This window comes from Girardinichthys multiradiatus, chromosome 22, assembly GCF_021462225.1.
Source record: "Girardinichthys multiradiatus isolate DD_20200921_A chromosome 22, DD_fGirMul_XY1, whole genome shotgun sequence".
In the NCBI taxonomy this organism is placed as follows: domain Eukaryota; kingdom Metazoa; phylum Chordata; class Actinopteri; order Cyprinodontiformes; family Goodeidae; genus Girardinichthys; species Girardinichthys multiradiatus.
Genome location: NC_061814.1, coordinates 35,571,488 through 35,584,630, shown reverse-complemented (window position 1 = coordinate 35,584,630; position 13,143 = coordinate 35,571,488). Strand labels below are relative to the sequence as shown.

The 13,143-nt window shown below is 41.2% G+C and overlaps 1 protein-coding gene across 1 annotated transcript; it reads right to left on the bottom strand.

Moving 5' to 3' along the window:
• Nucleotides 1-945: 945 nt before the first annotated feature.
• Nucleotides 946-5,233, bottom strand: LOC124859529 (probable E3 ubiquitin-protein ligase TRIML1). Its single transcript, XM_047352370.1, has 5 exons — nt 4,317-5,233; nt 3,938-4,171; nt 3,799-3,845; nt 2,283-2,425; nt 946-2,190 (listed from the first exon to the last, which is right to left on the bottom strand). Exons 1-5 carry the CDS (start codon nt 4,431-4,433, stop codon nt 1,619-1,621), a joined length of 1,113 nt encoding a protein of 370 aa, XP_047208326.1. The 5' UTR covers nt 4,434-5,233; the 3' UTR covers nt 946-1,618.
• Between the last annotated feature and the right edge of the window lie 7,910 nt (nt 5,234-13,143).

Below are 13,143 nucleotides of genomic sequence, written 5' to 3'. Positions count from 1 at the left end.
GCTGACCAAAAATAACATAGATGCAAGCTTCACAATAAAAACAGATTAATGATACCAAATACTATAGGAACAACATTCAAAAGCAGAACTTTTTGGAAGGTGTGAGTTTTGTTGGATCTGTTGTAAAACTAACACAGCATTTCAGAAAAAGACCATCTCACTGATCGTGTGGTGGTGCTTTGCTGCTTTGGGACCTGAATGAATTGCTGCAATCAATGGAACCATGAATTGTGTTCCTCAATGGAAATTCCCAAGAGAGAATGTCTGACCACAGTTCATGACCTTAAGCTCAAGCACAATTGGGTTATGCAACAGGATAAGGATCCAAAGCACAGCACGTTCACCTCTGACAGGTTGAAAACAAAAGAAGGATTTGGAGAGGCCTGGTCAAAGTCTGGACTAACATCCAATTAAGATGCTGTGGCCTTAAATAGGTGGTTCACGTTCAAAAACCCTAAAAAAAAACAGAACCAGTTCTTAGGTTTAGGGGTCAATTACATTTTTACATAGAGCCAGGTTGGTTTGGATAACTTTTTCCCTAAATAAATGAATTACAGTATTTGAAAAGTGCTTTTTTAAATTTACTGTATAGTTATCTTTGTTTGACGTCAACATTTGTTTGATGATTGGAAACATTTAAGAGAAAACCACTGTTTCTGTCAAGTTATTGGTGGAATGTTTTTAAAAACAATGGATCCTCCTGCAGTGGATTAGTCTTTGTCATATTGTTCTTTTAAATTAGTTATGCAACAAAAATATATTAAAGTTCCAAAAAGAAGTAGATGATGATTAAGAAACAATATTTTGCCAATACCTCAGCCTTGACTCGAGGAATTACAAAAAATTACAATAACATAAGTAAAATATATTATAAATTTATGTTTACTTTTATTAAATTTGTCTTCTGGCTTATGGATGAGTGACAACAAGAAAGCAATGGTTGAGAGAAACCCATACATTTGCATTTAGGCACAAACCGTGCAGGGAACAAATGGAAAAAGGTTGTCTGACCAAAACTGAACTTGAAGAGGAAAACTATCACTCCACATCACACTGAACTCACCATTCCTATAGTGAAACATGAAGTAGTCAGCATCATGATGTTGGGATGCTATTCCTCTAGACAAAACTTGAAAATGCTGTTTACAGTGGCATGTCTATTGAGGATTTCTGACTTCACAAACATCAATCAAATGAGCAAACTAGATAAATAAATTCATTTCCATAGAGTACATGTTACTATGTATCTAATAAACAGATGTTATGTGTATAATGTGAGGGACAAGCAAAACACATTCTGTGCTATCATCCATTTAATTGTTGCCTTACAAGTTAGCCATGGAGGCCTTAAATTCACAACACATAAAAACAGTTATGGTTGCACAGTTTAAAAGAGACATTATTGGTGCCATCGTGACTAGTGAGCTTAAATGGAAGTGGGATCATAATCCCATTCTGAGCCCTGAACAATCTTGTGCCAGTCTTACAAGTTGTGTTTCTGGGTATACATAATTTGAATCTAGATTTAAAAGTCATTGTGAACATGTGACAAACATATGTATTTTGAAAATTAAGAAGTTTTTGCAATTTGTGTATCATTGCAAAGATTGTTATGCCGCTACAGGTCACTTGTGGGAGATGATGCATTACAGATTACAATAGGACTTGAATTAGTGCCATTGTGGTCATGACCAGGACATAGGGCCAGGTGGAGGCACTCTGAGAAGGTTCCAGCACAAAATGAGAACAGCGGCATCATGTTATCCGCCTCAATAAATGTCACCAGCCCTGCAGGAAAGCTGCACCAAATACCAATTCGACAGAAATGTCTAGTGAAAGGCAGCTGGTGAGGCACCCCTCCATGCCAGGCTGTGTATTCCCCGTCAAAGAACTCCACGCACCAAGACCCGTCTCCTCGGCCCAGCCAACAGTCCTCAGACGTGCCTTTGCGGGGAAAGGAGGGGTAGGTAACACCAAGCTCCCAGTATGTCTTCCCAGTCACATCAATCTCCCAGTAATGGCGACCAAAGCTGAAGCCCTGCATGCTGATGACGTTGAGGGTGATGTCGAACCTCCCTGGTTGATCAGGGAGGTTCTGACATGTGTCTGTGTAGGAGACACTGTCACTTTTGGGGGAGATGATCAACTTCGGGTGGGCTGTCTCTGGATCCAGGTGCACCTCACTGGAATCTGGACACAAATGGGAAAATTTCTTCATGAAATGTATCCTAAAGAGATAAAGGTGTAATGATTACTGCTGTGAAGGTAATGTGGGAACTGACAGCTTTTCAGTAGCTTCTTCATTAGAGGGGTCTGTGAGCAGACGAGATGCAGCATGCTGTTGGTGAGGCTGAGGATCTGGTTAGCTTTAGCTTCATCAAGACTAACACTGTTGGGATCTAATTGGTTTAGGACATCCAACACTCTGAGGAAGGAACACCAGAAAGAAACTATCACTTATTGGGATAATGCCTTACATTTTATCACATCACAAGCACAAACTTCAATTTATTTTGTTGGGATTTTATGTGATTGATCGACAGAGGATAGTTCATAAGTTGTCATGACCTTTTAGGGTTTGAGCTTCATTTTTCAGTTTTGTGTTATTCATATATCCTTGTTTATTCTTATGTTTGTTGTGTAGATCTTGGTGTATGGTCATGTTGTTTCCAAAGCATCCCAGTCTTTAAGTTGTATTCCTTGTCACCTCCTCCTAACAGCCACAGTGCATTCAGTTATTTGTTCCTGCATCCTTCTAAGTTTAAACTTTTACATTTATTGAAGGATTTCCTCACTTCACTCTGTAGGCCTGCTAACTGCTGCATGCTTCTCACTGCTTTTGGTTCCTTGGAAAATATCTTATGACATAACTGGGAAGCTCAGGAAAATTATACTTGATAGAAAGTCTGTTGTGCGATTGTGTTCACCTACCTTTACCCTGATGCCACTAAATACAATCAAGTACAACCAATTTTCTTAGTAACCAAACAGCATCATAAAGACCAAGCAACACTGCAGACGGCTCAGGGAAAAAGCTGTGGAGAATTTTAATTCAGGGTTTGCTTAAAAGAATATAGCACAACTGCAAACTGACAAGCACATGGCTGTGCAAGGTAAGCAAGGAAATTTAAACAGAGAAGCAGCCAAGAGACCCATAGTAACTTTGGAGAAGCAACAATCATCCACAGCTCAGGTGGGAGAATCTGTTGACAGGACAACTACAAGTTGCGCACTCTACAAATCTGGTTTCTATCAAAGAGAGGCAAAATGAAAACAATAAGAAGTCCCATGCTCTGATCAGACGAGGTTGAAATTAAACTTTTTGGCCTACTTGCTAAATAATATGTGTGGTGAAGAACTTGCGCTGCTCAGAACCCTGAACACACAATTACCAATGTAACACATGGTGGTGGCAGCATCATGCTGCAGGGCTCCTTTTTCATTCTGCAAAACTTGGCTGACTTTGACCTAATTTGGCAAAACAGTCTCTAAATGTAGAAAGTTCAAAGAAATACACCCTCAAGCAGCTTTATTGTAGCCAAATATGGTTCTACAAAGTATTAGACTCAGGGGGGTGAATTAAAATGTACACAACACTTTTATAGATTTTGATTTGCAAAATATTTTTAAAACAATGAGTTATTATCCATGCACTTCTCAATTATACACTTTGTGTTGGTCCATCACATAAAATCCCATTAGAAAACACAGTTTGAGACAAAATGTGGAAAAATTAAAGGGGTATGAGTACTTTGCAAAGCATGGTACAATGTTAAGAGTTATTGTTATTACCCATACCTATCTGCTGTCTCTTTGTTGTCCAGCTCACAATGTGAAAAGAGTGACTGAGGAATAGCAGAAAATGTAAGTCAGCTATGGGTTTTCTCTCTTTACATTTAAACTCTCTGGCTTTTAAATTCTCTTTCTTTTTTTTTACCATTGTATCAGGCTCTGCGTCACTTTGCTCCAGAGCTAACGAGAGTCTGGCCAAGTCCTGCTCTAATTCCTGGATTAGCGCACAGTTTCTCTCCATGAGCCCATCCAAGGCGGAGACAGCAGCCCTCTCCTCCATCTCCAGGTGAGACAAGGTAATCCGCAAGTCCTCCTCCAGGACAGTCTGCATCTCTTGATATTTCCTCACTACATTCTCTTTTATCGCTGTAGACGTTTTCTAGGTAAGGTACATAATGAAATGTCAAATTCTGCTGCCAGGTCATCAAAATAATGACTAATTGTCACATTAGTAGATACATTGTTAAAATCTTAATTGCTACTACACTGAGAGAGCCTTTTTCAGAAATCAGAGTAAAACTCACTGTGATTTCTGACTGACGGGCTGCAAGTTTCTTGAGTCTATGTTTCACAGCGTCCCTTTGCTTCTTCAGAGATACTAGGTGCTTTTCTAACATGTCCTGTGGAAAGAGGTCACACATATATTTAGCCAACTAACCTTACCAGTGGTAAAGTGAGCTGCTGTGAGAAGCAGCTCCAGGAGCAGAAACAGCCCAAAATGTAAAGAGGAACAAAGCAGTGGCTGAGTGTGAAAGTTTGTTTGAAAGTTAAATAGTGTCTGAGTATGAACTATGAGCATGTATTCGTCGCATGTGTTAGCAAGATTGTTTACTCATATGGAAGCTGCTCCATGAAAGACCTTTATGGGATAAATGCGGAATGAAGTGGCCTGTGAAGTGTGCACAAGCACTTTTATCTGAGCCAAGTGTCCTATTACAAAGAATTAAATCCTATTACAAACTAATAGACGCAAGAAATGCCCAAGTAATTAACTTGGGCGTTTCTTGCGTCTATTTGTGGGATATGCTGCAGGATTCCCAACCTTGTGAACAGCTACACAAGGTTAGGAAGGTCCACAAAGGTATGGACACATTTCCCTATTTTTGACTTATTGTTTTCAGGAACGGCCTGGGCTAAAAACTGGAATGATTACCTCAATCCATTTTTTATTCACTTACTGTGGGTTATAATCTTTTATTTTTGTTCCAGTAGTTTTTAAAATTGTTTCCCCTGATGGAAATTCTAAACTAATCAAAACATCATACCATGACTGAAGATCTCAATATCTCATACAGTGCCACCACAAAGTATTCATATTTCTTTAGTTTTCTTTCCACCTATTTTAAAATCAATTAAAACATTTCTAAAAGATCTTCTCACAGTACCCCAGAATGACAAGAACAGAAAAAAGCAAAAACAGCTTTTTAATAAATGTGCAATTTTTTCATTGGCAAAAGTCTGTTAATCCAGTGTTTTATAAGTACTTACATCAATAGCTTATATTTTTGGTTAGAGCACATTTGTCAGGAATCACAGCCTCAAGTCTTCTTCGCATGTCTCTACAAGTTTAGCACTCATGTTTTGAGCTATTTTCTGCCATTCTGCTCTGCAGATCATCCTAAGATCCGATACAAGCTTTTATATCTGTTGGTAGACAGTCAATTTTAGGTCTTTCCATGAATGTCTAATTGGGTTTAAGTATTGTTCTGACTCAAGACTGCTCCTGAAACCACTTCTTTATAATCTTGGCAGTACGCTTCGGGCCATTGTCGAATTGAAAGGGGAATCTTTGCCCCTAGTCTGAGTTCTGGGCACTCAGAAGCAGGCTTTTTTGGCTGCTGTCACCTTACCCTAAATACAAACTAGTTACCCAATTCCTGCAGAAACACATCCCCAAAGCATGATGCTGCCACCACCAAACTTCACAGTAAGGATGGCCAGATCATGAGCAGTGGTTGTTTTTCTCAAGACATGAAGCATGGAGTTTAGGCCAAAAAGATATATTTTGGCTTCATCAGACCGCATAATTCTGTTTCTCTGGTCTGACAATCTCTTTGATTTCATGTCTTGGCTTCTGCTCAGATATACAGGTCCTTCTCAAAATATTAGCATATTGTGATAAAGTTAATTATTTTCCATAATGCCATGATGAAAATTTAACATTCATATATTTTAGATTCATTGCACACTAACTGAAATATTTCAGGTCTTTTATTGTCTTAATACGGATGATTTTGGCATACAGCTCATGAAAACCCAAAATTCCTATCTCACAAAATTAGCATATTTCATCCGACCAATAAAAGAAAAGTGTTTTTAATACAAAAAACGTCAACCTTCAAATAATCATGTACAGTTATGCACTCAATACTTGGTTGGGAATCCTTTTGCAGAAATGACTGCTTCAATGCGGCGTGGCATGGAGGCACTCAGCCTGTGGCATTGCTGAGGTCTTATGGAGGCCCAGGATGCTTCGATAGCGGCCTTTAGCTCATCCAGAGTGTTGGGTCTTGAGTCTCTCAACGTTCTCTTCACAATATCCCACAGATTCTCTATGGGGTTCAGGTCAGGAGAGTTGGCAGGCCAATTGAGCACAGTGATACCATGGTCAGTAAACCATTTACCAGTGGTTTTGGCACTGTGAGCAGGTGCCAGGTCGTGCTGAAAAATGAAATCTTCATCTCCATAAAGCTTTTCAGCAGATGGAAGCATGAAGTGCTCCAAAATCTCCTGATAGCTAGCTGCATTGACCCTGCCCTTGATAAAACACAGTGGACCAACACCAGCAGCTGACACGGCACCCCAGACCATCACTGACTGTGGGTACTTGACACTGGACTTCTGGCATTTTGGCATTTCCTTCTCCCCAGTCTTCCTCCAGACTCTGGCACCTTGATTTCCGAATGACATGCAGAATTTGCTTTCATCCAAAAAAAGTACTTTGGACCACTGAGCAACAGTCCAGTGCTGCTTCTCTGTAGCCCAGGTCAGGCGCTTCTGCCGCTGTTTCTGGTTCAAAAGTGGCTTGACCTGGGGAATGCGGCACCTGTAGCCCATTTCCTGCACACGCCTGTGCACGGTGGCTCTGGATGTTTCTACTCCAGACTCAGACCACTGCTTCCGCAGGTCCCCCAAGGTCTGGAATCGGCCCTTCTCCACAATCTTCCTCAGGGTCCGGTCACCTCTTCTCGTTGTGTAGCGTTTTTTGCCACACTTTTTCCTTCCCACAGACTTCCCACTGAGGTGCCTTGATACAGCACTCTGGGAACAGCCTATTCGTTCAGAAATTTCTTTCTGTGTCTTACCTTCTTTCTTGAGGGTGTCAATAGTGGCCTTCTGGACAGCAGTCAGGTCGGCAGTCTTACCCATGATTGGGGTTTTGAGTGATGAACCAAGCTGGGAGTTTTAAAGGCCTCGGGAATCTTTTGCAGGTGTTTAGAATTAACTTGTTGATTCAGATGATTAGGTTCATAGCTCGTTTAGAGACCCTTTTAATGATATGCTAATTTTGTGAGATAGGAATTTTGGGTTTTCATGAGCTGTATGCCACAATCATCCGTATTAAGACAATAAAAGACCTGAAATATTTCAGTTAGTGTGCAATGAATCTAAAATATATGAATGTTAAATTTTCATCATGACATTATGGAAAATAATTAACTTTATCACAATATGCTAATATTTTGAGAAGGACCTGTATGCTGTCAACTGTGAAATCTGATATAGAAAAGTGTGTTTATATACAGTACAGACCAAGAGTTTGGACACACCTTCTCATTCAAAGAGTTGTCTTTATTTTCATGACTATGAATATTGTAGCTTCACACTGAAGGCATCAAAACTATGAATTAACACATGTGGAATTATATACTGAACAAAAAAGTGTGAAACAACTGAAAATATGTCTCATATTCTAGGTTCTTCAAAGTAGCAACCTTTTGCTTTGATTACTGCTACGCACACGCTTGGCATTCTGTTGATGAGCTTCAAGAGGTAGTCACCTGAAATGGTTTTCCAACAGTCTTGAAGGAGTTCCCAGAGATGCTTAGCACTTGTTGGCCCTTTTGCCTTCACTCTGCAGTCCAGCTCACCCCGAACCATCTCGATTGGGTTCAGGTCCGGTAACTGTGGAGGCCAGGTCATCTGGCGCAGCACCCCATCACTCTCCTTCTTGGTCAAATAGCCCTTACACAGCCTGGAGGTGTGTTTGGGGTCAATGTCCTGTTGAAAAATGAATGATGGTCCAACTAAACGCAAACCGGATGGAATAGCATGCCGCTGCAAGATGCTGTGGTAGCCATGCTGGTTCAGTATGCCTTCAATTTTGAATAAATCCCCAACAGTGTCACCAGCAAAGCATCCCCACACCATCAGACCTCCTCCTCCATGCTTCACGGTGGGAACATCTGTTCACCTCTTCTGCGCCGCACAAAGGCACGGTGGTTGGAACCAAAGATCTCAAACATGGACTCATCAGACCAAAGCACAGATTTCCACTGGTCTAATGTCCATTCCTTGTGTTCTTTAGCCCAAACAAGTCTCTTCTGCTTGTTGTCTGTCCTCAGCAGTGGTTTCCTAGCAGCTATTTTACCATGAAGGCTTGATTCACACAGTCTCCTCTTAACAGTTGTTGAGATGTGTCTGCTGCTAGAACTCTGTGTGGCATTGACCTGTTCTCTAATCTGAGCTGCTGTTAACCTGCGATTTCTGAGGCTGGTGACTCGGATGAACTTAACGTCCGCAGCAGAGGTGACTCTTGGTCTTCCTTTCCTGGGGCGGTCCTCATGTGAGCCAGTTTCTTTGTAGCGCTTGATGGTTTTTGGGACTGCACTTGGGGACACTTTCAAAGTTTTCCCAATTGTTCGGACTGACTGACCTTCATTTCTTAAAGTAATGATGGCCACTTGTTTTTCTTTACTTAGCTGCTTTTTTCTTCCCATAATACAAATTCTAACAGTCTATTCAGTAGGACTATCAGCTGTGTACTGTATCCACCTCCTGCACAACACAACTGATGGTCCCAACCCCATTTATAAGGCTTGAAATCCCACTTATTAAACCTGACAGGGCATACCTGTGAAGTGAAAACCATTTCAGGTGACTACCTCTTGAAGCTCATCAGCAGAATGCCAAGAGTGTGCGTAGCAGTAATCAAAGCAAAAGGTGGCTACTTTGAAGAACCTAGAATATAAGACATATATTCAGTTGTTTCACACTTTTTTGTTCAGTATATATTTCCACATGTGTTAATTCGTAGTTTTGATGCCTTCATTGTGAAGCTACAATATTCATAGTCATGAAAATAAAGACAACTCTTTGAATGAGAAGGTGTGTCCAAACTTTTGGTCTGTACTGTATAAGTCATATTCAGTCAGCTCAACTTACATTAGGTGGACTCCAGTCAAGTTGCAGAAGCAACTGAAGATTGATCAGTAGAAATCAGATGCACCTAAACTCAATTTTACATACCTTAATAAAGGGTGTGTGATTTACATTCTTTACAAATTTATAAAAATGTCTAAAAGCATGTTTTGTCTTTGCCACAATGGTCTATTTTTTGTGAACTTTTAAAAAGAAAACTATACAAATCTGTATTGGAAAAAAGTCTGTAACAAAATGTGGAATAAGTTACAAGGCGTACATACATTCAGGTGGCACTGTATGTACAGTATGTGTAATGTAAAAAACAGACATTACCTTGAACTGTTACACTTAACAATATTTGAATACTGTTTTAGAGATAAACGTGCAAAATTTATATGGTGCTTTTCTGACCATAGCAAACCACTGAAAGTGCGTCACACTACAGTTACATTCACCCAGTCGCACTCACTAACACTGATAAACAGATCTGCAGGCTACTTGAGGTTAAGTGCCTTAAGTGCCTTGCCCAGGTGCACATCAATATGTGACAGTAGGAAGCTGGAATCAAACCCAAAACCTTCCGATGACTACTCTAAAACTGAGCCACTGTCGCACCACAATAAGACTATTTTGACTCAGTTGATTTAGATTGATATATTGATTTTTGTACATTTTGACTGGAGTCCACCTGCGCAGGGAAAAGGAAGAAGCTCACAGCAGTGGAGATTGGGCGCGGTACAGGCAGGCTAGGAACAGACTAACAAAGGAGATCAAAGCAGCCAAGAGAAGCTGAAAAACAGCCTTTCTACTGGTGATACTTCGGCTGTATGGACCGGTCTGAGAAATCTGACTGCCTATAGGAGCACCCCCATCCTTCCTGAACAGAATCCTCACCTGGCCAACTATCTGAATGGCTTCTACTGCAGACATGACAAGAAGCCATTCACACCTCAAATCATCCCCTCCACATCCCATTCAGGAACAAATTCGACCCGTAAAACAACCAACCCCCTACCTTCAGATCCTCTGCCTGCACTAAAGATCTCCGAGGATGATGTAAACAGGCTCTTTCAGCGCATGAAAACAAAGAAAGCTGGAGGACCTGAGGACCCCATTATGCCTGAAAGCCTGTGCAAATTAACTCGCTCCGATCTTCACACGGATCTTCAACAAATCACTGGAGAAGTGTGAGGTCCCCTCCTGCCTCAAACGATCCACCATCATCCCAGTGCCCAAGAAACCCACCATCCTAGGATTAAATGAATACAGGCCTGTAGCCCTGACGTCTGTGGTCATGAAATCCTTCAAGCGGCTGGTGTTGAAGCACCTGAAAGACATCACAGGCCCCCTGCTGGACCCCCTGCTGTTTGCTTACCGAGCAAACAGGTCAGCAGATGATGCTGTTAACTTAGGTCTACACTTCATCCTGCAACACCTCAACCGTCCAGGGACGTACGCCAGGATACTGTTTGTAGACTTCAGCTCGGCCTTCGACACCATCATACCAGACATCCTCCACCAGAAGCTCACCCAGTTCAACGTCCCAGCCTCCACCTGTCAGTGGATCAACAGCTTCCTGACGGACCGACAGCAGCAGGTAAGACTGGGGAGCATCTTCTCCCGAACCAGATCAATAAGTACTGGTGCACCCCAGGGGTGTGTTCTATCCCCACTCCTCTTCTCTCTGTACACAAATGACTGCACCTCAGCGGACTCGTCCGTGAAACTCCTTAAGTTTGCAGACGACACCACTGTCATTGGACTGATCCAGGACGGTGATGAGTCTGCATACAGACAGCAGGTGGATCGGCTGGTCCACTGGTGCGGTCAGAACTACCTTGAACTCAACCCACTCAAGACTGTGGAAATGGTGGTGGACCTTCGGAGAACACCACCCCCATACACCCCTCTCACCATCCTCAACAACACTGTGTCAGCTGTGGACCACTTCAGGTTCTTAGGAACCACCATCTCAGAGGACCTGAGATGGTCTTCACACATAGACACTGTTCGAAAGAAGGCCAAGCAGAGACTGTACTTCCTGAGGCAACTCAAGAAGTTCAACCTTCTACAGGAGCTGCTGGTCATCTTCTACACTGCCATCATTCAGTCTGTCCTGTCTTCATCCATCTCAGTGTGTTTTGGCTGATCCACAAAACAGGACAGGTCCAGACTGCAACGAATAATCAGGAATGCAGAGAGAATAATCAGGGCTGAACTCCCCTCCATCCAGGACTTATACAGGTCTAGGGTCAGGAAAAGAGCAGCTAAAATCTCTGCAGACCCCACACACCCTGCACATAAACTGTTCAGAGCTTTACCTTCAGGCCGCCGTTACAGAGCACTGTTCGCTAAAACCAGCCGCCACAGAGACAGTTTCTTCCACCAGGCTGTTTCTCTGATGAACATTCAATAGAATACAAAACAACAGCATACAGATGTTGCAAATGCACCTTTTTATTTATATATATGTATATGTGTATATTGTATATATGTATATTCTGTAATGCAAAAACAAAACCAAAGAGCAAAGTGTACCGGAGTCAAATTCCTTGTTTGTATGTTTGTATGTACAAACTTGGCAATAAAGCTGAGTCTGATTTTATTTAGATTTTCCCACTCTGTTTCTTTGAATTTCAGTATGCTTTTTTTAAACCTGTACTGTATTTTTGCTTATGTTGTAAATTTGCCCTTGCTGTACAGTCTCTTATTTCCTATTTTCTTATTTTTAAACAAGTCACTGCTCAAAAAGATGTCACACGAATGCTGTACTGTTTTTGCACAGACTGACATACATGTACACATTCTGCTTTAAGCTATGGTGAACAACTCTTTATTCTACATGGATCTGTGAGCAACTTTCAAAAAGGAGATGTATGACCTTTGAACCCTGCAGAAGAACGTTGGGGAGAACAGACCGAGATGACAGAGTGACAAAACTTTACTCTCATTGTGAGAATAAATAAATGACAATCTAGGAATGTAATGCACATCTTGATAGCAATTCAGCCATTGTTGTGGAAAGGTTATTTGTCTTTTTTGGCTTTTCATAGTTTCGTTTTTCCTCATGTGCACAATGTGTAGTTTTTATCTGAACTAAGCTGCTGTTCAAATGTGGGTCCTCTGCCGAATTCACAGATCACAAACATGCTGGGAGGAAGCTAAAGTCCGGGCACAGTCCAAATGTTCACAGCAAAACACACAAAATCATCCAACAGGTCACAAAAATATCATTAAACACGACTGAAAAAGGTGGGCTGCAGAACATAAAATTTGGGGTGGAGTTTTGGAAAACCAAAGGATTAAATGTAACTGGGATAATAAGGTAAAGGTATGGAACTCCAGGTTTTTGCTTTTATGAGAGAAAAAGGGGAATATTACAAAAAGTGTGAAACATGTCAACACCTCATAGGTAGAAATACATGACTGACACAGCAGAACACTGTGAATTCCACATCCTTGATCCCAATACACACGCCCCATATTCTAACTGGAAGTGTATTCAACACAACACAAGTAATTGAAATACATTCCATTCCACAAATTGAGCTTCATTTCCTCACATTTTACATATGCCACATATGCAGCAGCTTAAAGATTTCTAATATTTTGCATGTGAACATTTCTTTCATAACAAGGTAAATATTTTGAAAAGTATAAAAGGTCTAGATGTGTGAAGTCAGAGCTGTCCTGTCCTAAATCAGCTGAAGATTTTTTCTTTATATGTGAGTGGGTGAAATAGCGCAAAGTTCACAAAAGTGTCAGCCAGAAAACTCAGTGAAAAAACTGCAATGACAAATGGGATCTCAATACTGTAACATTTATAAAATAAAGTTAAATGAAGACTTCTGACAAAGATTTTAGTTCTATGATCACTTCCCAACCTGCGCTACATCCCCTAACGTCCACATCAAGTGGAAACAGAAAACACTGAGCAGAAAGGAGGCTGGGTGTAACCTTGGGGTGGCAGAGGGTCAATGTGCATGG

What these genes read in the sequence shown, in the direction of transcription:
- LOC124859529 (XM_047352370.1), bottom strand. Translation starts at nt 4,433, where the DNA reads ATGTGTGACCTCTTTCCACAGGACATGTTAGAAAAGCACCTAGTATCT. An exon ending in AACAAAGAGACAGCAGATAG is followed by an intron (nt 2,426 to 3,798) that starts GTATGGGTAATA and finishes TTCCTTCCTCAG; the next exon opens with AGTGTTGGATGTCCTAAACC. An exon ending in GAAGAAGCTACTGAAAAGCT is followed by an intron (nt 2,191 to 2,282) that starts GTCAGTTCCCAC and finishes ATTTGTGTCCAG; the next exon opens with ATTCCAGTGAGGTGCACCTG.